Here is a 23321-nt window from a genome sequence, read left to right as displayed (position 1 = left end):
ATGAATATGGAAAAGCCAGGCTAGACACAGAGTTCGACACAAGTGCTTGATCATAGTAGAGTATTGTTCTCGCAAGACGTTTGAGGTCACTTTCTCGAACGCCGTTACAAAATCATACGGGGTTCTCCTATAACTGTTCTAGAACTACCTAGCCGTCTTGAGACTTTACAATGATTTCAGCCCGTAAATGCCGGCAGCTGTGTAGAGTCTTATTGTGGCTAACTCATGATTGCACCATTCAATATTATTAGAATGGAGATATTGCCTTATTGAAGTGGGAAAGCCATTAAATTGTATGCATTTTGCTAATTCGTACGTTGGCAATTGGGTTGATTGACTACTAGGTACAGGCCTAAATTTAGGGTCCGGTGCTAGTTCCACTACATCAGCTGATCGCGATGATTTCGCGATATACAACGCGATAAATAACACCACATCGCAACGTCAAGAAAGATACCTGGAAATTAATGAAACCGATAATGAAGGTGTCATCCAATTCTGGGATTTCTGTTGCTTGATTAGTACTCATTCTATTTCCATCGATCATGGCTGCAGTTTCTATACCGACTACCTCTGCGCTTCCTCCCTCTCAGCTTGTTCCTTCAACGCACCCCTCCGTACACAAACTTCTATCCCGCCTCTCGCGCCCTTCCCTACTCACCCTAGCCCTCGATTGGCTCGACGAACGTAATCAAATCAATACCGCGCCATATCTTCTCGAAGCCGACGATTCTGCCTCAGATTATGCGCAAGATCTCTACCCACCTCATGCTACCCTTGACTCTCTCAGCGAACTCTACACTTCCTTTACAGCGCAAAAAGGCAGCAAGCGCGATGTTCTTGATCGAATACTGGAGGGTGACTGGAGACATGGGATCACACTATATCAATTAGCTATGGCAGATATGCAATATCTTTATGATCATCCTACATCACAGAAATGGACTGCCCTGAAAATTGTACCGTTGACATCTTCATCTCCCGACCATGAAGTTCCAAAGGAAGAAAAGAAAGATACAGCAATACCTCGATTCCATCCGTCGATATTCTTACAAAATTTACAAAAAGAGGTGCTACCAGATGTAAAAGCTCATTACAATCTCGATCGTCATGCTACTTTACCTTTACTACTTTTAAGAATCTACATACTGGATTCACCATATAACACATCACTTGCGCTTTCATCGGGTTCTAACAAACCGAGCATGACATTTGACTCTAGCAAGACGTTTTACATTGCTTTCCCAGATGCTTCGCCATATATTTATGTTTCATTGAGTTCCACAGTAGGGAGCGCCAATGGAGCAACCGACACAAAGAGTCTAAGGAAACTGACACTGGATGGAATCCCGAAAGCGTTTAGCAGGCCAAGAGAAAGGTACAAGTTAGAGGGTACTGGATTTTCCACGAAGAATTTGGAGGTGCTGTGTGAGAGGAAGGGAGGAGGAAGGCACAACGCAGCAGGAGGTGCATGGGAAGTTTATGCAGGAGTAAATAAAAGGACAATCCATTGAATCCGACACTACTAACATCAGAGGACTCACCAACTGGGGATCAGTTGGAGAGCGTTGACAAAGAGAAGACAATACCGAGAAATATGAAAAGACCCAGAGAAGACGATGCGCCAGAACTGGCAAAGAAACGAAAGAATGTAGCAAAAGCTCGTTTTGGAAACTCTGCAAAACCCAACGACGGAAAGGGCATTGAAAGACTCGATATTCGTGTCGAAGACCCTTTCCCTTCTTTTGTTTCCATAACACCTGAACCAGAGAATGAATCAATCACTGAGCGACAACGGGGGAAGAACAAAGGGCGAAGAAGTACTATCGAAGCTGAGTTTGATAGGTTGAATAGAGAGGACAGTGAGAGAAGAAATGAAACAGAAAGGGACGAAAGAGGGAGGGATGCATGGAAGCCAGATATCAGAATAACATTCCAGGGAACTCATGTATTTGCGGGGATCCGAGAATTGGTTGAGGCAGGAATAGTGGACGGAGAGAAAATGCCAGGATGGATGACTGGCGAAGAGGGTGTTACCCTGGGAGTTGTGAGGAGGGGAAGGGTTAGAGGGTTCAAGGGAACTGGCGTCTGATGCTCGTAATGAGTATGCGTGATTATATTGGGAAGTTTCGGACTTCGGTGTTTGGGTGTTTGGGTGTTTGGGTTTGCCGTGATACCTGGAGTTGCAGATTTCCTGTTCTCATTGAGCCATTGCAAGAACCGAGATGTTTTGACACGATTTGTACAGCATTGATCGATTTAGATCATGAGAAGATCTACAATGTCAAATACCGGACAACTCAAAAGATGTTGTGACACCAACTCCAATCCTCTATTCGTATGTGAATATGTTTACTGTTGTAGTAAGGCGTAGAATCACCTCATCATAGGTCTCATTCACAGAAGCCTAATCCAATGTCAAATGATTTAGAATCTGGATCTAGATTATAGCCATCTAATAACACGTACACAGGTATTCTGTAATCGAAACAGTCAAACACTACTCACGCTCCCAAGTCGAACATTTTGCAGCTATTTTTCCATGCCGCCTCCCTCAATTCTTTCACACTCACCCCCTTGACTCCTGCAACGACCCACGCTACCCGACCAATCATACAAGGTTCATTTCTGCCTTTAATCAATACCCCGTCTACCCATTTTTCCTTCTTCACACTCTTCCAACCCTTCCCGCCCTCGATAGATTTTTCGCCCTCGCTCATTCCTTCCCCCTCTTTTCCTTCCTCGAACCCCTTCAACCATTTCGAACTTGCATGACTAGGTCTGATCTCACACCAAGGTCCGTCCGTCTCAATTTGGAGTCTCTCCATAGGTATTGCTTTCACCACTTCCAAGTTCTCTTCTGTTTTCAATGAACAACCATTCACCCCAATATCAAATCCTAAAGCAACTAGTTCCTCCATTTCCTCTTTTGTTCCAGTGAAACTATGAACCACTCCTCTCTTTGGCAACTCTTCTAATCTGGCCTTTAAGATTCGTACAAAATCTTCATGAGCAGCGCGTGAATGAAGAAAGAGTGGTAAATGCAGACGAGTCGCTATATCGAGTTGCTTTTCAAAGTATTCTAACTGGACATCTTTTGGGCATAGAGTAAGACGATCGTAGTCAAGGCCGAACTCTCCAAATGCTACGCAGTGATTTGTATTTTTTGCTTCCAACGCCAACGACTCGAGTTCTTGGAGGTATTTATCCGGAGTATTTGGGGCTTTTGTGAATTGGAGACAGGAACAGGGGTGGACGCCAACGGTTGCGAAGAGTACCCCGGCTATGAGAATCAGCTGTTGCTACTTCTAAACTTTTAAACTAAACATGCGTACAATATTCCTTAGATAATTCAACAGCCTTTCGAGACTCTTCCAAATCGGATCCGGTAACAATAAGTTTCTCACATCCTGCAGTAAGAGCTCGTGAAATAACAGAGGGCAGATCGGCTGGATGACGTTGTGTATCATAGTAGATTCCAGAGTAGACGGGGTCGGTAAGATTTATACCTATCTACTGTGAAAAGACTGATCAGCTATTGTGCCCGCGGTCGAATAGATGCTAAAGTCTTGGGCAGGAGAATGTACATCTACATAACGGGGTTTATCCCCTTGCCCAGCTTCGAGGACACCATTGGTAGCTGTAGACATGTTGAATCTGTGATTGCGAATACTCAGTAATGTTGCAGAGTTTAATCGCGTTTTTAGAAAAGAGTTCGTGAACCTGCAAAGTGGGCGAAGGTGATTCATGGAGTGGAATGAAGTACTGAATGTTGAGGGGGTGAAGAAGGCTGTAATGAAATTTGCGGGGTGACAGCCTTGCGCTAAGAAATACTAGCGGGGAACACCTCCCTCATTTGTTGATGAACAAGCCATGGCTGACGAATGCAAAGGTGCAAGGCTGAGTTTCTTCTCCATAACCTTGTGCATGCACGCTCCTATATGTCGAAACGTAGTGTCTAATTTGTGGCTTTATGTCGTGCCATTTTGCTGCTTGCGTATGTATAGCTGTTGAAACCTCACTCCTTGCGTCAATGGGAAAAATCACTATTATAACCTCCTTATCCTTGGATTCTCACATCGGGTGATAGGGGCTGGCCAGAGAAGGAGGTCTTCACAGTCAATTTGCATCGTCATCCACCAACATTCATGGATCACAGGGAGTTTGAGACCGAATATCTTGTGCAAAACAATTTGGCATGCTACAAGCAAAGGGTATAGCTAAGAAAAATGCATCTAGTATCTAAACATTCTGGACCTTTTAGGTCATCATTAACCATCCTTCATTCCATTCATATGCGCATATCGTAATATCCATCCCAATTCATATCGAATCTAACCATGCCCAACCTGTACACCTTTCAAATGCAAACATCATGCTCTTGCTCGCTCATTTTCATATGCTCATGCGATCATATCATGTCATGAAAAATACTAATGAAAAACAGTAAAAAAGTCCTCCACAAAAAGAAAACGCCAACCAACTGATATTAACCCTCCCATAATGATCATGATAAACTTGAATGACCTTGCGTGAAAGCCTGCAATCTCAAACCGCTCAAGGCAGGACCGTCCTTGGTACTACTGGCGTTGCTTCCACCCCTACTCCTCCTTGTCCCAAGTATACGGTGCTCACCAGGAATCTTTCCATTACCACCGACCAAAGTTTTAGTATGAGCTAGATGATCCAAATCATCACTCGAATGAACAGCATCAACTAGATCATCAAATTTTCTGGAGGTTCCTGCGATTTTAGCGCCTATAACGGCCAAAGAATCGCGCGTTCGCCTTAATCCATCAATATTGTTGTGTGTTAATCGTTCGAGAGTAGTATGAATACCTCTCAACTCAGTTTCAATCTTTGGAAAAGTATAATCGGAAATTCCGCGGATTCGTGTACCGTTATCGTGAGCCAATTCGTCGAGTTGTGAGACTGCTTTGTCGAGTTCCTTGGTAAGTCGCTTGTTTCCTTCAAGAATAACGGATTTTACTTGTGCACCGGTTTCGAGTACACGATTGTCGATTCGGGCTAGTGCTGCCCCGTTAACGCGAACGGCGGTTGTGGTCTGGCCCACTGTTGAATCGAGGTTTAGAATATTCGAAGATAAGGTGTGGATCGTTGAAGAGTTTATTTCAGCCGATGAAATCAAGTCGTTCTTGATGTTTGAGAGTAGCGAGGTATTGTCGTTTATTTTTGTAGAGATATGTTCAACGGAGTCACGGATGGATCCAGTGGCGTTGTCACAGTTCTGCAGTTTTTCCAGGGTTTGAGCATTGGACTCTCTTTGGAATGTCTGGAGGCTCGAGAGGGAATAGCTGATACCAGGAATGTCAGTATGGGTCAATGTATCCACGGTATTATAAGTATTTAAAACTGTCTCACGGATGTTTGAAAGCCTCGCTGCGTTGCCTTCTACGGCACTAATGGTCTCCAGAGCGGCCTTTGAAAGGGCTTGGTCCACGGCCTCAATTGCTTTTCCAATCTTCGCAATATCTCCAGAGAGAAGATACTTCATCTTGTAGTCCAGTTGAGACAAGGCCGATGCATGGTCATTAGCGATTTGAATTATCTGGGGAACAGCCTTCTCGATAGAATCAACGGAGGCTTGGTTCTTGGCCGCAGCGGACTCGAGTTCACTGAAATCGATGGCCTGGATATCCTGGCGAATCAGGGGAACTTGTTTATCTAGAAGGAACCTAATGTCATTGGTACTTGTAGCAACACTTGACTTGATGTTTGTCAACATCTCAGTATTACCTTGAACGTCTCTCCCAGTCTCCTTGATCGCTTCATCAATCGAAGCTACAAATTTGGATATAGAATCTATTGACATGTTCATTGAAACGTTCTCGGATGATCTGATGTTAGTAAATGCTTCAGGGAGGGCGGCCAAATTTCCCGCGGTTTCCACGGAGGTTTTGTATGTTGATTGAACATCTCTGCTCAACGCATCAATAGATGTGTTTGTTGGACCGAGGTCAATGTTTTTGATATCCAATTTCAATTCGCTCGTAGTGGATGTCAATCTTGAGCCAAGATTCTTCATTTCACTCTCAAGTTCAGTAGCTACATCATTGATTGAAGCAACAAGCGCAGATTTGTTGTCGTTGAGGTTGGTTCCGATTGCTGAATGAAGGTTTTGGATGGCAGTAGTGACTGATTCTTCGCTATCCTTGATCTTTGTGTTGACGGAAAGGATTCCATCGTAAGCCGAAGCAAGAGATGTTGTGTTGTTATTAAGAAGTTCTCTAATTGCGAGGATTTCACCCAAAGTTTTCTCGATGCTGGCATTCTTGATTTCCAAGACGTCGGTATGAACAGCTCCGATTGATTGGCCGTTAGAATCAGCGACCTTCATGATAGCCTCCAAAGCTTTCAAAACTTCTCCCTCTTGGGAGCTCGAACCTGCTGTAGTCGAAGAGGTATCGAGGTTCTTAATTGCTTCCATGATCTCCTCATCTTTACTTCCGTCCTTAATGGTATCAAGAATGTTCTTCAAAGCAGCAATGTCTTGGATCATTTCGCTCTTTCTGTTATCAGCTTTGACGGAGTCAACAAATTCCTTCATGATCATGAGTTGTCCAAGAATCTCATCGCTTCGTTTATCCTGCTCCATTGAAGATTTGACATGCTCGATGGCGCCTAGAATCTCGTGGTTGGCGCCGCTCTGCTTGATGTCCCTCAAGACAACATCTTGATTGTCTAGAGATGTACCAAATCTTTCGAGTTGAGTATGCAAGCCTTGAATGCCTTCACGTCCAGTAGCCGTTCCATTTTCAACATGCTGGTCGATAGTCTCTAAGCTGATTGTGATCGTCTTGAGGGTTGTTTCAGTGCCGGAATGGAAAGTAGATAGATCATGAGAGATGGTATCGAGTTTCGTGGAGTGAGATGCCAAGAGGGTAGCGAGAGAATCATTATAAGACGCGGATTGAAGATTGTTGAGTAAAGTCGCAATGTCGTCCAGCTTCTTTGTATCTATGGGCAACACAGTTTGCCTGTGAATATCCTCAAGAGAATTGCTTTGAGTTTCAAGTCTTGCATCCAATTCTGCCCGCATATCTGATAGTCGATTGACCAAGTCATCAAATTTGGCCACTTCATTGCTTGGGAGAAGGGCTGAGGTGGTCTTCGAGACACCATCTTGGATCCCGGCCATTGATTCAGCGAAGCTAGTCATCATTGATGCGATCATTGTGAGTTTATCTCTATGAGCATCGAATTGAGATGTATTCAATGTTTTCACGTGTTGCTCAACTCGATCGATGGTGTCTTTCACAGCTGTTGTTGTAGAGGTAAGAGTATCCAATTTCTCTGAGTTAGAGGTATGTATAGATTGGTCATTCGCGGAGACATGCTCGTTAACGGATTCGACCACTTCGTTGATCTTGGTGACTTGCTCGATGATGTTGCTGAGACGAGATGTGTTGGTCGACAATAATTTCGAATCAATGGATGCCAGCTGGCCCTGTCCTTCCAATTCCTTTCGAACAGTGATAATGCTTCTTTCGATGTCGTCTAACCTCTTTGAGTGATGTTCCAGTGATGATGTGTTAAGGGAAGAGACAATATCGCGGACTTCTTGGATATTGCGAGCCAATCCTTTCTCGGTACTTTGGATGTTCTTCTGGGAGTCTTCCAATTTTGAGACACTCTTCTTCAAACTTTCCATTCTATCAACCATCTGAGAGTTTTCATTCAACATCTCATCGAGCTTACTAGAGTTCGAGGACGATGAATCAAATTCCATAGAGGAAACTTTATTGATGACATTTCGACTGGATTTCCCGAGATCCTCAACCATTCCAATCAACTTCCGGTGACTGCCGTCAATTTTCTTACCCAAATCGCCTTCGACGGACCACAGTCTTTCCCCAAGCATCTTGTTTCGGTCCTGGAGTTCATTGGATAATTCACCGAACCTGATGGCAGATCTTAGATCTGCGTTAACAATCTCTCCATCAAGGCTTGTTATTTTCTCTTCAAACTCATCAAATTTCGTGTCAATACCAGTGAGGCGCTCATCAAGTGACTTTAAGTATTCTAAAATCTTCTTTTGACCTTCAACGAGAGACTCAATGTCGTCCTCGGTGTCTGGAACATCGTCGATCAATTGACTGATTGGTTTTAAAGCTGGATCCAAAGTAGCTTTGATGTTTGAGGTACTGAATGATGACTCAAGGTTCAATGTTGTCGCTTTCAAAGCATTCAACTTTTCTTGCTGTCGAGAAAGAGCAGCGGTCACGGGATCAATTTGAGACGCAATGACATTTCTGAACGCATCACTATTGAGTGCATTTAAAACAGCTTCCTCGACAGCCTTTTGAAATGGTTCTTCTGAGCTTGGAGTGTATTCCGTCCAAGAGTTTAATCCGCCGGACGTGGTTGGTCTAGTCGTACCGGCCGTTCCAGGTGGTGCGGAAGCGGTGGACGAGGTACGTTTGTTCTTCCATCGGTTAAGAACCGATCGACTACCGTTCAACGACATATTGAGCGCCGAAGGTGTTTAGGATTTGGGTTAATTGAAGAGGAAATTGATATAGATCGCGAGAGAGGTGTTTGCTTGTTTGATGATGATGGTTTTTACGTCTGGTGGATGTTTATCTTAAAATTGTATGATTATCGACCGACTTTCTGGCTTGGTGTGATGGTCATGATGTTGGAAAGTTTTCCACGAGGATGAAGGAGGTGAAGATATTGAGAGAATGTATCATGAAAATGAAGGGGGTTGGTGAAATGGATATCAATAAAAGGTCAATTTCGATAAGAAGAATAGATGAACCGTATACGAAGCATTAATGAAATGAAATAATTAATGCTCTTTCTCTTTTTTTCTCTTTTTCTCTTCCTTCGTCTCCTCTATCTACATGTACATGTTTATGCTGTTTATGCTGCCATGCAAGCAAAGACCATGTGGCGCTGGGGAGTGGAGTTCGAGGTAAGACGTGTCAGATTGAATTTGGTTAGCATATCCCGTGATAATCCGTTGAAACTCATCTCTTTTTACGATATAAAGAATAATTCGTTGTCATTCATGCCTAAAAGTAACTAAAACAACACACAAATGATACTATTCGCCTCCGACTTGTACCTTGACTGCCTTGCTTGCAGTCGTGTTATTGGATTTGTGGATTTGGATTCGAAGAATTCCCTGGTACTGCGGCCCCATCCATTATCCACTTGGAAGTAGCTAAATACCAGCCAAAGTAACCAACCAATCCACTAAAACCCATTGAACCCATCAAAGCAAGACACAACATCCAATTAACAACTTGAGTCTGGGAGGAAATGAGTGCGAGAAACGAGTTGCAGTTATTGGTGAGCCAGAAATCTCGATCAAGACCAACGGCATACAGGGGCGAGAGGGGCACGAAGGGCAGGAAGGGCAGGAAGGGTAAGAAGGGCAAAGGAAGGTAAGCAAAGGGTATCTCGGATATCGGTTTATGTGGGTGGTTACCCGTACATATACATGAACACTGTACATGTTGATGCATTGCCTCGCATTTCCAGAATTTTGCCGATGCATTACTCCGTACTGTTACTCCATACCGTCCAGTCTGTACTCCATAAAATGGTATGGTTACAAGTTATATCGTTCAAATCCCATCTTTCGGGATGAAAATGTCTAGGAAATTTTGGGTGTACACCTAGGTAGAGTTTCAACGAGAATTTGGCCAAGTTCTCCCGAGATACTCAATTGCTTATCATCTAATTTCAGCATCCCATTTGACTTCGAACGGCTTGTACGTAGTAAGTAGTAAGGTTAAACGCTCGTCGCTCGTCGCTCGCGGTCAGGACTCAGTACCCTTGACATTACTAGTACACCGCTCCTCTTACCTATGCCTATCGATATAGTCCCCTCACATTTCCAGCCTCATCTTTTCATTCGTTTGTGGTTTATTGAATTCCTCAAGTATTTCTTATAACCTATCATACGCTTTAAATGCTGCATACTTAGATACCTAGTAGTTCTCAATTCTTATAAACAAGGCGACAAGGCGACAAGGCGAAGGTTGCACGTCAGGATCGACTGATCTTTTTCCCTGAACCCCAAGAAGTTCTGAAACATTTACGATTTAGAACCCTGAAGACCGTCCATCCACTTGTCGATTTTTGATTCGAGTAACAAACAAGTTTATGGATTTTATGAATCATTCTTATCTGTTCGACTTAGTGTAGACTCCTCTCGCTCCTCTAGTTCATGTATCTAGAAAATTTTATCGCCTATCGTCTGTGCTTACCCCAGTTCTCAAAAGAGTTCGCAGTTAAGACTTCAAGAGTCTTAAAAGTTGAGACTTACTATGCCCTTGTTGTTACTCGATTGAGCTGGCAAAGTTTTTGTATGGAACGGCTGTTGCGGAAGAGCAACAAACTTCCACAAAGATTTTATTCAACGGATTGGCCAACACACAAGATTGTTACCGCCTTGAGTTTTGAATATTGGTATCTAAGTTTATTTTTTCAGAAATGAAGCATCAACTGGGTGGGATCCGCAGCGACAAAGGCTGTCGGCCCACACCTGATTTTGGAAATGATATATCAGCTGGCTTGAAGACAAACGTTGTTGCCAGGTCGTCGTCAATGTATTTATGGTTCTGAGCGAATAAAGAATGGGGGTGCCGATGCTAATGCTGAAGATTGGGAAAGTGATAAAAGAATTTATAATCACATTAGGTAGAAACTGGTACTTTCGCATTCCAGCCACTGAGGCTACCATCAGTCAGTAGACCTGATATTTTCTGGTCGCTATAAGGATAGTCGGCTTATGACAATCATTGTTTAAATTTTCCTTTCAAGCCCCCCTTATTTGTATGATCAAAAACGTCTTTTCTCGCTAGAAGAACATCGGGATATTTTCTACTCCATTCTCTTATGTGGTGACCATCGAACGGTCTGAGTGCTTTATTGATTGCATGAGACGATGTGGGTACGTTATCTACTGCATTTTCTTCCTGTATGCGGTTATCCACTATCGTCGAGTTATGTGACCAAGGTTGCAGCATAGGGTGGCTTTAAGTCTATGTATATGCGCACTGTTCATGTGGTATTCATCAGAAAAATCTCATTGAGAGTTTCACAGCCTTGCAGATGCTTTCAAATTAGATACAGAATCAAACTCAGTCGTCTACTCTGTACTTGCAACCATGGTAGAAACTCACTCACCGGATATTCGAGGCGCTAGTTTGTCATTCCATTTTCCCAGATTTATGAGTTGATCAGAAACTACGCCGAATTACGACCACTCACACTAATGACCCATTCGACGAAGGTGTGGCTCCTGAATACCTCGTCTGTCGACACTTATTGCGGTTGAACGAACCAAGTGACGCTTCGCTGAGGGTGATTGCCGCTGTAAAATATGTCAGCCAGTCTGCCCACATCACTGCGATTGCTCGCATGGCATGATGGTATGCACATAGCCGCAAAGGTGTCTAGACGGCGCCAGGTTACTTCTTATTTGGTATCCAGATGTCTGACGTCTAGACGAACATTGAGATTTGCTAGGCCTTAGCGATGAACGGAACTCTGTGCCTCGTATTGTCCATCAACTACATTATACTTGCGCCCTATCCAGTCTCATATAAGGGTTCTCACCTCATGCCTAGAAGTTTTTGACAATTCAAAGTCAGTGACAGTTGCCGGATGGAACCCAATTGGTGTATTAAAAATTTGTCATCAGAAGAATTGGGATGGCATCGGAAAATTGTTTCCATTCGATTTCTTTGCATTTGACATTCTCGCAATTCATTATGGGATAGAATAGGATGATTCGTTTACTCTGTTGCATGAAAAGGGAACGACTTGGGCTGTATCAAAGATGTGGTTAATATATTCAGAACTTGTGAAGTTGAGAAGCAAGGCAAGGTGAAATTTACATTGGCCTTCACCCTTCTGTAGGACCTTCACTGTCCTAGTTTCCTTCAGGAATGTGGCCCAGATGATCATGTTTCCTGCATTTCCTGACCCTCAACTTTGCGACGCGGGGACACGTAGCTGTCCTCACACTTCACTTCAATATTCTCACTCCATGGAACATTGGATATGTCGCTTATTTCGGCGCTTCTCGTACATGTTTGACAACGCTTCTTCAACGCAGTCACAGATTCTCCCTCACTCACTCGTTTGAAGAGCATGGTAAATTTGTCAATTCGAAGTTACTAAATTTAAGTGCCCCCTAATTTAAATCAACCTGACTGGGTATCCGCGTAGACATACTTTTCGATCAATGTCAATGATCTGCCCCCCCCTCCAGAAAAAATGCAACATCCCATACGCCTCAGACAACTCCTATGCTCCACCAATGCCAAAATTATAGGAAAAGTTAATGACTCCTTATCTCATCGCACCGCAAATCCTACGGAAGTAATTTAGATTTACTTTCTTTCTCCATACCCTCTCCCACCTCATTATCTCCACTTCCAATTATTTTTCGCAATTTAATCCAGAAACTTGGACGTGCCAAAGCCATTGAAATGAACATTAAAGCAGCCCAAATGAAAGGAAAAACTCTCATTGCTGTCAAATACTCTTCCGGAATATGGAGAAGTGTAGGAGAAGAGAGGCGATACATTTCGAGAATTTCCGTTGAATCTAATTCATTCCCATCTTTGTCTAAAGCAATGGCTTGATAGAAAGCAGAAGAATTGGATGGTCGCACTCCGGTTTCGAATCCAGTCTTAGGCATAGTGAGAAGATGATGCATAGTGGTCGGAGAGCTTCCTCCGTACTATAGAGATTTGTTAGTTCTGACGGACGAAGGCCATACAAAGACAATGTACTTACTAAAGCCCAGGAATCAACCTCGGTAGCTCCATTCCAACTTATATATAAAATTTGCCCAACCTCAACCATGACTGGCTTCCATGAGGGTTGGGCAACCCAATCAAATTTATACACGCGGTACAAGTCCGTACCTCTACCAGAGGCGACATACCAGGGCCTGGTCTGAATTTCCATGGCGACTTCACCCGTCTCTGTAAATTCAGCAAAGCTAGGAACAACTCCATATCCAACTAAGAAATTCCCATTATCCAATGCGTGAATGCCACCCTCAGCCCATGCCTGTACACTTTTCGGATGATAGAATTGATGTACAAGCTTCACTGTCATGTTGTGATAATTAAGCTTGATCTTCATACCCGAGAACAATCCGTTGTGCAATTGGGCGTCGGCGAGTTTATGTACATGTTGTGGTTATCAAAAAATGTAATTTCCGTCAGGTCATCATTGACGAATCTTGCATGATGTTGGAATGCGAAATTCGTGGCGTTTCCACCACTCAAATCAGTAAAATCGTTGTTGTGTCCACCAACCTGCCATATTTTACTTCCATCGGTTCCATTGATATATGCTATCATTCTTAAATGACGACTTGAAATCAAGTAATGCCCTTCTCGGGTTTTCTGTAGACTGTTCATGTGAAACCAATCCCATCCCCACTTCTCGTCGACATAGGCTGTGAAGGATTCGTTTAAACCGAAATGATCAAGTGCGTTCCAGGTATGTCGTACCCACCCCGTCTCGATATCAACCTCTTGAAATGACCCTGTCAAGACTTTTCCACCATTGGGACCGCCTACTGGTCTACAATCGGCAATAGTAGTATGGTAGTTATTCATCATCGCCCCTCCATCTTCCGTCAATTGGAACTCATGACCATCCGCACCTCCAGCTAATGAATTCACACTGATATTGTAGACTTTGTCATACGAGCTATTCAGCATTACCCCTCCACCAGAACCATGGCCTTGAAAGTCGATACCAGACCAAAAGGTTAAATACGGCTTTCCGTTGTAGAATTGTAACTTGGTATCTGAACCACCATGCCATGTAGAATCAGCGTAAACTAGACTTAAATCTTTGCTAGAAAATATCATGGGTGATTTCTCTTCTCCATCCAATGTAGGCGACATGAAAATATGAGAATGATTGCTGATAGCACTCTCGTTCCATTTATTGACGAGAAAGAGGGGTGATGTCAAATCGGATGAATGATAATGCTGTTTTGGCCAATCACCATATCCTCCAAGATTAAAGGTATCATAGTTTTCACTTGTGATCAAACCAGCATCTGCTCGAACTTGATAATGAGGGGTATTGCTTAGAAGAAATAATAATGTCGTTACACTGATATCGATGTTGAATCCCATGAAAGAATACATATTTGTTGATCGGTCATGAGTCTCGAACATAAAAGAACGATGGTGACATCGGAAAGAAAAGTTTCGTGATTTTGAAATCAGATTTGGGGAATCAAACTCGACTAGTTTTCTATAATCTACAGAAACGATTAATAAACACGTAATTAACCTCCCTGAGCCTCCATTTAAATTCCCCAGAACGCGTAGTTCCATGATTGATACCCGCCCCTGTTTGAGTAAATAAGGGGCTCAGAGGAGTTTATGGAGCGATCAACTTTTGATGTGCGGGAAAGCAAATTTAATATTCCCCATCAAAGCCCATTAAAACCCCCGATTGGCAAGACAGTCTACGTTTATTGCGTACATCAAAACGCGTAACAAGATCAATGCTCGCAATATATTATTCATGAACCTAGCAAATTGGTGAAGTTGATTAAATTTATTTCTATGAGAAACAATGAAGCGAAGAAGGTTTAGATCAATTCCACAAAGAGCATAGGGAGTGGAACGTCAATAGTAAAAAACATGAAGAGATAGTTATTGGAATTACATGAAACAACGAAAAGGCGTTTTTCCGTTGTCAGATAAATTGCACTGTACTCCGCGTACCACTTGGCGATGATAACAATTCGGGTACTTCGGTGCTTAAATGCTGAGCTCATGGGGTTTGTGGGAAAAAAACAATGGACCTTGAAGATTCTAGAAGCCCTGCAAAGCATGAAGCATTTGTATCCTCACTCATCTAGATCTTAAAGACCACGCCGGTCTCATAGTATTAACCCAAATCTTCGAGAAGTCTGCCGCTGGGCAACGTTGATAGAAACGCAACGATACCACAACAAGCAGGTACGGCACAAATGGCAACTCAGTAACAGCCTCCCACAATCGCAGACTCGACAAAGCTAACAGATATCTCATCTGAAGCGCATAGAGCCCAGTTAATTGACGCCAAACACCGCGGTATCTGCTCTAGATTTGAACAATCCAGAACAACAATCAGTACATTGCTGACATCTAGGGAAATGGTTTTGTGGAAGGTTAACCTTATTGGCTCAGGCCCTCGAATGCGTCTGGATTACCATTTGTCTCAAGACAAGAAATCCACTGCCACCTGAATGCCATTGTGCCCATGATTCTCAATAGTGATCTGCTTGATCTTTATTGGATACGAAGTTCTTCAGAAATATTTCGCCATTTTCTTAAAACACATTCAGTGGTGAACGATGTTGAAACTAGTAGGAATTCCTCGTTGGGGATTCACCTACTATTTCCACCGCTTCCTTCGTACTCGCCTACTCACATTACATTCTAATAATTCACCAATGGTCTAACGAGACTTATATTGAACGAGACAAATTAGCGATCATCTGAGTAAAATCTAAGGACCAGAGGATACAAATACATGAAAGGAGAGAGATTGAATCATGGTATTGCAATAGCGAGAGTTTATATCACCATTACGATCTACTCGGGCAATTTACCTTGCGTAAGAAGAATTTCAGTAATTGCTAGCTAGGGGTGAATGGCAACGGCGCGATTCCATCTCGAATGGTTGAAGGAGGACTCGGCCATGATTTCGAAGGCATCAAGGTGTATACAAGTACCCTGTCTGAATTACCCAGTACGACCAACTCACGGTTTCAAATCAAAGAGAGTTGAAATCAATACAGTGAGGTCTTTTTCGAATCTTGAAATGACACGAACGAGATGGGAGGGGTGACATGCTGCATGCATGAGGAATGGTAGTACTTTCACTTCTGTTAATCATTCACAGTTCTCTTCGCTTTTCATTCACTTTATCAACTCCTAGGTTTGCATTTTTCAAGTCCTCAAACGAACTTTACGAGAAAAAGACAGTGAATCGTTGGAATTCAAGATCACGTCAAAGGAGAAGAGCATGTAGCATTTGAGTTCAAGAGATTTCAAACATTTTAATGAGAATTATTGTCTACCACTTATTTTACTGCGGGGAATTGTTTGGCTACCTTCAATGCCCGTCGTGTTTGCCAGTACGGGCCTCGGACAGATTACTTTCGCAACCAAATCCTTTATCGTCTGCTTGATGATTCGACCTAGGATAATCGAGCTGTAAATCGCAACGGCTTGAATCAGCGTTCAAATTCGTAGTTCCAACTACGATAGGTTTTCTGTCGAACATACCTAGCCACTCGCTGCACCCAAAATAAAGTGATCTGCGAATGCTGCTTTCTATTGAAATCGTTCTCATGAATTCTCTACTTCTTGAAGCTTTGTATCCAAAAGCTAGCTCTAATATTACTGAATCGTGCCGGTGGTGGAAGCTGTCGCAGTGAGGTAGGAGCCGTTTCTTCCATCGGTGGCAAGGTAGTTGCGCGCGAGAGATTGTGAGCTTTGGCTTGATTGATTCTAGTTGATGGAAGGCAATGTAGTCTAGAATATTCAAAAATCGAATAGCTTGGAAAAAGGAGTGAGGTTTGAACGGCTATACTGTAGCATGACACGATTCCTCAAAGGTAAGCCTGATTGATGACTTCAAAGATTGATAAAGCGAATTATCGCGACGATTAACATCTCCATTGATACTGATATGGTCCAATGCTGCTAACACTTAACTACTAACCATAGTTCAAACGTAAGTTCTTAAGTGTAGAAAAGAGCGTGTAAATATCTCAATCCCATATTCATGCCAGTACTAGAAGATCATAGGGCGAAGGGCTTTAAGAGAATTGGAACGCTGCGGTAATGACAAGGCCGCGAAATAGCAATGGATTTGAATGGCAAGAAAAGGATTGTTCTGTAGTCATGGATGAGTAGGCACTTGAGTAGATGAATATGATAATTACTTGAAACAATATCAATTCCATCCATCTTTTTGGTCTTTGTCACATAACCGCATAACCGAGACATGTTACATAAACAACCTGTTGGTGAATTAACGAACGGCTTGGGCAAGGTTACCTTTTATACGAATAAATTATTTTCTGGCATTAGAAAATAGTGTTTATTCCACACTACTCAGGTACTACGTCACACCTAGCGGATCTTGATGCTCAATCCCGATATTCTTTTTCCATATTCTTTCGATGTCGAAAAGAATGAACTATGAAAGTGCCTCGGTAAGGTAAGGCGAGATGGCTCAGACTATTATTGGAGCTATCTTGGTATCTTAAATGGACGTCAAGCTTGTAAGTTAGGCAATGTCATAATCTAATAATTGTATTGTATCTTCTCCTTTGCTCTCAATTGTTCCAAAAAAAAACTTTCAACATGTTCTATGGTTTCTTTGGCTTAGGAGGTGTATCCTTCAAACCCGATAAAGATATTCCTGATCTCTCTGGAAAAGTCATTCTTGTTACAGGCGGTAGATTATCTCCCTATTCCACACAAAGATCAATTGTCTCTTCCCTTCACTTGATGCTAACTGGTTATCATAGGAAACGTTGGTTTAGGCCTTGAAACTATCCTCCAGCTTTCCAAGCACAATCCATCGCACATATATCTCGCCGCGCGATCCGAACCTAAAGCTGCCGCCGCAATCAAAGAGATACAGTCCAAAGTGCCAAATGCTCCAATTACATTTATTCACTGCGACCTTACCTCCCTCCCGTCAGTTCAAGAGTGTGCCAAACAATTCAATGCGAAAGAGCCCCGTCTCGACTTATTGTTCTTAAATGCAGGAATCATGGCGGTACCAGCGGCAACTACAGAACAAGGTTATGAAATACAATTTGGCACAAACCATGTTGGACATGCTCTTTTGACGAAACTAGTTCTACCCACATTGTTGAAGACGGCAGAGCAGAAAGATGCAGACGTGAGAGTTATCTCCTTGAGTAGTTTGGGTCATACATTGGGTCCTGCTGGAGGTATCAAATTCGACGATCTCAAAACAGATATGAATGGTTATACAACAGCTTCTCGATATGGACAATCCAAGCTGTCAAATATTCTTTTCGCCAAAGGATTGAACAAGAGATATGGCGAGAAGGGCATCACAGCTGTATCAGTTCATCCGGGAGTAGTGAACACAAATTTGTATGCGACCGCTTTTGAGAAATATGGGGTGTTTGGGAAAGTCGGTGGTTTAGTAAGAGATTTGGTTTTTACAGGTATGGCTGACGGAGCAAAGAATCAACTCTGGGCTGCTGTAGCAAACAAGGGTAATGCAAAAGGCGAAGTTTTGAAAGGCGAGTATTACACACCTGTTGGAATTTCTGGCAATGGAAATAAGTATGCAGGAGATGAAAAGCTGGCGGATGAGCTGTGGGATTGGACAGAGAAAGAGTTGGAGGCGTACAATGCTTGACTGGACTTTAACTGATCATGACACCCACTAGTGGCTTATCTTGACTTTTGTTCATATGCCAATGTGACCCATTTACTGTATATTATGATTTTCTGTTTCTGTTTCCTACACTTATTTCCTACACGGGTGCAACTGCCTGAGTGATTACTAGCCTCAAGAATCTTTCCGAAAGATATAATGAGGATGAGATGGTAAGTTCTGCCATCGAACAATTACATCTTGCTAATCTATTATGTACCTGAAAATACCTCTATTATTGATGCAAGTAATATTTCTCAGTTGAAGAAGATTCAAGTATTGCCAGCGCAAATATCATACCGAAGGTCTATCATCGTGCCGATGATCGAATGAAGCACTTACAAGTCTCGGGGCCAAGTAGGCACCATTGTGAATGAATCTACGATGTGGTCTTTGGATACAGGATTGAAGCTCACGTCAAGGCAGTCGATTTTCTTGCTTTGATCCTGGCACAATTTCTTGACACCCTGATATATAATTCTGCATCCCATCATTGTATATGCACATGCATGACCAACTTCAGGCCGGGCCAATAATGTCTGCTTCAAAATACAAAATAGGCAAATGACTCGTTCCAATCATATCAACATCCGTGGTATGCTTGCTCACTTCACGAAAGAATTCACATGTAACGCTGTATGATGACAACTCAAGATTAATGCGGAGAGAGCGAGCGAAAGTGGATAGGACAGCAGTGTAATAAGTTTCTGGAAAGCTCTTTGAGACTCAATCGATTTTTTGTTGTGTCGGAATTGTCCATTGAAGGACCCCCAAAATCAGTCCGGAATTGTGGGAGAACTTTAGAGTTTTGTTCAAAGAAAATGTATTCACATATAGGCCCAATTCAATCCTTCCTCTTCATCCTTATTCACGGAACGGAGTGCCATAGCATTTGGACATCTCTTAATCAAACATTGAATGGCCGATTACATACTTCGCGACCTTTTTCATATCCATGTTTTTCAATCTATGAAGGCCAGCGAGTTACCCCTAACCAATTACAATGCGCGGAAATTCAACATAACTATACATCTTCGGAATATCGAACTCAATTCTACAACGGATTCATGAACAACCAAGACGAGATTTGTGTTACTAATGTTACTGACCAATGTGTTCTCAATAACATCCTTCCAGCCGATGTAAATGCGTTCACAAATGTCAGCTGTAATCAAGGAATTGTTTCAGAGTACTATGTACAGGTTGAGGAGGTTTCTGACGTTGTCGCCGCTCTTGACTTCTCTAGGAAGACCGGGATAAGATTGTCCATAAAGAATAGTGGACATGATTATCTTAGTCGTAGTAGTCGCAAGGGATCTTTGGCTCTTTGGATGAGAAAAGTATCAGGGATGAGTCATGAAACATCTTTTGTACCTAAAGATTGTGATTCTACTCCAGTCAATATCATCACGACAGCGGCAGGAGTAAACACAAATGATGTTTACGAGTTTGCAGAAACCCAGAATGTCACGTTCATTGGAGGTTATGCAACAACAATTGGTGTAGCCGGAGGTTGGGTACAAGCAGGTGGTCATTCCGTTCTCTCACCGGTTTATGGACTAGGAATTGACCGAGTCGTTCAATACAAGATCATTACAACCGATGGTGTCCTAAGAGTCGCCAATAAATGTAAAAACTCGGACCTTTTCTGGGCCTTGAGGGGTGGTGGTGGTGGAACGTTTGGGATCGTGATGGAAGTTACCCATCGCGTTGAGCCACGAATTCAGCTGGCTGTAGCGGCCATTTCATATAATCGTACATCATATAATGTTCTGGAATGGCTATCTATCATAGTCAACAATTCTTTACCATGGGCGAACCAGGGCTGGGGTGGACACTATCAAGCTGCCAATTTGATAAGTGTGACACCACTTCTCAATCTTTCCGAAGCAGTTGAATCAATGGCTCCAGCTATGAAGTTTGCGATGGAGAACGACGGTACTGTAGTTATTGAAATACTTTCTTCATGGTATGAATTTTATACGAAATATGTGACACCCTATGAGGCCGTTGTTGGCGGTCTTCGCCCACTCGCTCCTCGACTTATACCGGCATCTGTATTCAATAGTTCAGAGGGCAGATCGAAGTTGATGGGCTTTCTAGAACGTCTGATTTCTCTTGGGTACTCGCCTTACATTCCCAACACTACGCCATGGCTCTATCAGTGGGATCCTGCATCAACATCCTCTACGCCAGCATGGCGGGATTCCATTTGGGAACTTTCGTATGGTGGAGCATGGACATTTAACGAAACTTTGGAGCAACGAAGAATCCAGATTGGTTTGGTCAATAATCTGACCGCAATGGTAGAGGAGTTTACACCGACAGGAGGTGCATATTTTAACGAAGCTCATCCATGGACCAGCGATTGGAAAGAAGCTTGGTGGGGTCTTAAAAACTATGAGAGGTTGGTTGAGATCAAGAAGAAATACGATCCTGATAATTTGTTGACTTGTTGGAAATGCGTGGGATTTGATGAGGAGAACGCAGCAACAGATTTCCCTTGTTTGGATATATGAGCCGGATCTTGCATGGTTCTAGATATAGAGACCTTATTATAATGTTTGGGCATGATTCTAGACATACAAATGAAGGATGAACAAGAGGTAATGTGTTTGACAAGACTGTTTTCAATGCAGAGGCCTTGATAAGAATTAGCTTTCGAATAATCTCATATGAGAAAAATGATAATTGGACTTTGCGAGCTCTGAGCAATATAATATTCCTGAGATTGAGATTGAGACTGAGACTGAGACTGAGCAAGCTTCCGGTACATTATGATAGAAAAATAGGTGGACGAATTATTTGAATTATACTAAAAGAGACGACATCATTTAATTCAATTTCTGGTAGGTTACCCTGAAAACCTGGTAGCAGGTAGGTAATAATGTAGGCAAGCCAAGTCAACAACCCCGCATTCCTCAGGTCTCCCCGAACTAACTCCCCCACATAGTATTCCCTTAGCTTTGATGCCCTTGAAGCCCTGGGAGCTCCACCCCTACCTAGCAACTAATCAATCATAACTTTTCAGCAATTCAGGAAATTTAACTATCATAGCACAAAAATTACGTTTGGCAGTTTCGCAATCTCATACACTCTCTACAGCATCTGCCACTCTTGCTGCCCTCTCTAAAAGAACAGAACGAGCTGTGACAAAATCCATTGATTTAATCCTATTTCCAGAAGCATATCTAGGAGGTTACCCTCGCACAGCAACATTTGGCGCAGTAGTCGGAGCACGAGATTCCAAAGGCCGTGAACAGTATCTACATTATTACAAAGATGCGGTCGATTTAGGGGATACACTAGAAGGCGCAGGAAAGAAATAGGTGAACAAAGAACTCGAGGCTAGAGATGATGGAAAACGCGGAGATGGCACAAGAGAGGAGCTGGAAAGAATCGCAAGAGATACTGGTGTATTCATTGTGACAGGATTAGTTGAGAGGTGTGGTGGAAGTTTATATTGTGGTGTTGTGTATGTTTGTCCAAAGTTTGGAATGATTGGAAAAAGGAGAAAGGTTATGCCGGTATGACATTTCCTCTTTGTCGTCATTATTTGGGAAGAGTGGTCGTCTGCAACAAATGCTAATGGTGACATAGACTGGCAGTGAAAGGCTCATGTGGGGCCAAGGTCAACCTTCATCATTAAGAGCGGTTACAACCACGATCAGAGGTGTGAAACTTACGCTTGCGGCTGCGATATGCTGGGAAAACTACATGCCTTTATTACGTCAATCCCTTTATAGCCAAAACGTCAATTTATATTTAGCCCCCACAGCAGATGCAAAGGATACCTGGCTACCATTGATGCGGACAATTGCATGCGAGGGTAGATGCGTGGTATTAAGTGCGAATCAATTTATGAAGAGATCGAATCTTCCAAGCTGGATTGCTGGAAACAATAAAGATGACGGCGCTATTGACGATGCTCATGCGGATGGTTATAGGCATGCTCAATCTAAATCAAGGAGAAAACCCATTCTAACGGATGATGGTTGTGAGATTGAGCTTCCATAGAGGATAGAAGGAACACCAGAAATCACAGAAACTCACAAAAAGGTTACATCTGGTTTCGTATGTAGAGGTGGTTCGTGTGTCATTTCGCCTTTGGGTGATGTTCTTGCCGGTCCGATATGGAAAGATGATAATGGTTTACTCTCTGTTGACATTGATTTTGAAGATAGCTTGAGGGGCAGATTGAATCTGGACGTCGGTGGAAGTTCCTCAAGGTATGTCAAAATCTTCAAGTTTTGCTATAGGGCCTGCGAACAAGTTCAAGGAATGATGCTTTCAAACTTACAGTAGAAGGATTGGATCTGAGCCCTCCACCTTGATATTGGCCGTAGATGGCATCAGCAAGATGTATTAACATAGCAACGGGGATGTATTGGCACATCTTAATCTATTGCATGTGGTATAATTTTCAGGGTAGGATAATCACATTGATCTATTCCTAGGGTAGTAGATCTATCAAGATATCTATCTAGCGATTTATCAATTTACGTGGCTCGAACTTGGTTCACCAGCCACAAAAGTACTCTTTCCCAAAGCTCACCGTTGATGAGTCAGATCAGAGTATGCAAGTCATGGGTAGTCCATTTCCAGAGAATCTTTTATGGCGTAGCCAGCATAGCAAGCAATATCATGTTATTCTTGATCATTCCTGACCTCACCGTGTTACATGAACCACGATGTTCCGTATATTCGTTTGTGTAATGGACCACTGAAAGGCAAGGAATATGTATGGTATGGTACTTGAAGATCTAGTATCGCATGTCTGACGCCCATAATCTCAAATTAGGCAAGGATCGCGCTCCGTTAGATGTGTTTATCCTTGTATGATTTGCAAACAGGGTTCGGCACATCGAAATTATTGG

At 42.8% G+C, this 23321-nt stretch overlaps 8 protein-coding genes across 8 annotated transcripts; 5 read left to right on the top strand and 3 right to left on the bottom strand.

Moving 5' to 3' along the window:
• Positions 1-170: 170 nt before the first annotated feature.
• Positions 171-2092, top strand: Bfra_012344 (putative trfa protein; the record flags this gene model as incomplete). The annotated part of the gene is given in 5 exon segments (XM_037342661.1): positions 171-183; positions 252-293; positions 351-617; positions 667-1490; positions 1502-2092. The coding sequence occupies 5 exon segments, from the start codon at positions 171-173 to the stop codon at positions 2090-2092; spliced, it is 1737 nt and encodes a 578-aa protein (XP_037187383.1).
• Positions 2093-2504: 412 nt separating this feature from the next.
• Bfra_012343 (putative deoxyribonuclease tatd protein) lies at positions 2505-3749 on the bottom strand (the record flags this gene model as incomplete). Its single annotated transcript, XM_037342660.1, has 3 exons — positions 2505-3283; positions 3336-3513; positions 3588-3749. 3 exons carry the CDS (start codon positions 3747-3749, stop codon positions 2505-2507), a joined length of 1119 nt encoding a protein of 372 aa, XP_037187382.1.
• Positions 3750-4507: 758 nt separating this feature from the next.
• On the bottom strand, positions 4508-8488 carry Bfra_012342 (uncharacterized protein; the record flags this gene model as incomplete). Its single annotated transcript, XM_037342659.1, has 1 exon — positions 4508-8488. One exon carries the CDS (start codon positions 8486-8488, stop codon positions 4508-4510), a length of 3981 nt encoding a protein of 1326 aa, XP_037187381.1.
• A 1133-nt stretch (positions 8489-9621) lies between these two features.
• Bfra_012341 (uncharacterized protein) lies at positions 9622-10117 on the top strand (the record flags this gene model as incomplete). The annotated part of the gene is given in 3 exon segments (XM_037342658.1): positions 9622-9639; positions 9652-9743; positions 9991-10117. The coding sequence occupies 3 exon segments, from the start codon at positions 9622-9624 to the stop codon at positions 10115-10117; spliced, it is 237 nt and encodes a 78-aa protein (XP_037187380.1).
• Positions 10118-12355: 2238 nt separating this feature from the next.
• Positions 12356-14162, bottom strand: Bfra_012340 (uncharacterized protein; the record flags this gene model as incomplete). Its single annotated transcript, XM_037342657.1, has 3 exons — positions 12356-12727; positions 12784-13062; positions 13140-14162. The coding sequence occupies 3 exons, from the start codon at positions 14160-14162 to the stop codon at positions 12356-12358; spliced, it is 1674 nt and encodes a 557-aa protein (XP_037187379.1).
• Positions 14163-17365: 3203 nt separating this feature from the next.
• Positions 17366-18426, top strand: Bfra_012339 (putative retinol dehydrogenase protein; the record flags this gene model as incomplete). Its single annotated transcript, XM_037342656.1, has 2 exons — positions 17366-17481; positions 17555-18426. The coding sequence occupies exons 1-2, from the start codon at positions 17388-17390 to the stop codon at positions 18424-18426; spliced, it is 966 nt and encodes a 321-aa protein (XP_037187378.1). The 5' UTR covers positions 17366-17387.
• Positions 18427-19008: 582 nt separating this feature from the next.
• Positions 19009-20963, top strand: Bfra_012338 (putative isoamyl alcohol protein; the record flags this gene model as incomplete). Its single annotated transcript, XM_037342655.1, has 2 exons — positions 19009-19080; positions 19263-20963. The coding sequence occupies 2 exons, from the start codon at positions 19009-19011 to the stop codon at positions 20961-20963; spliced, it is 1773 nt and encodes a 590-aa protein (XP_037187377.1).
• Positions 20964-21965: 1002 nt separating this feature from the next.
• On the top strand, positions 21966-22461 carry Bfra_012337 (putative nitrilase protein; the record flags this gene model as incomplete). The annotated part of the gene is made up of 2 exons (XM_037342654.1): positions 21966-21971; positions 22045-22461. 2 exons carry the CDS (start codon positions 21966-21968, stop codon positions 22459-22461), a joined length of 423 nt encoding a protein of 140 aa, XP_037187376.1.
• Between the last annotated feature and the right edge of the window lie 860 nt (positions 22462-23321).

Source organism: Botrytis fragariae, assembly GCF_013461495.1.
Source record: "Botrytis fragariae strain BVB16 chromosome Unknown tig00000274, whole genome shotgun sequence".
Taxonomy (NCBI): Eukaryota; Fungi; Ascomycota; class Leotiomycetes; order Helotiales; family Sclerotiniaceae; genus Botrytis; species Botrytis fragariae.
Note: the sequence above shows the minus strand (reverse complement) of the source record. Positions and strands in the feature narration are given on the sequence as shown.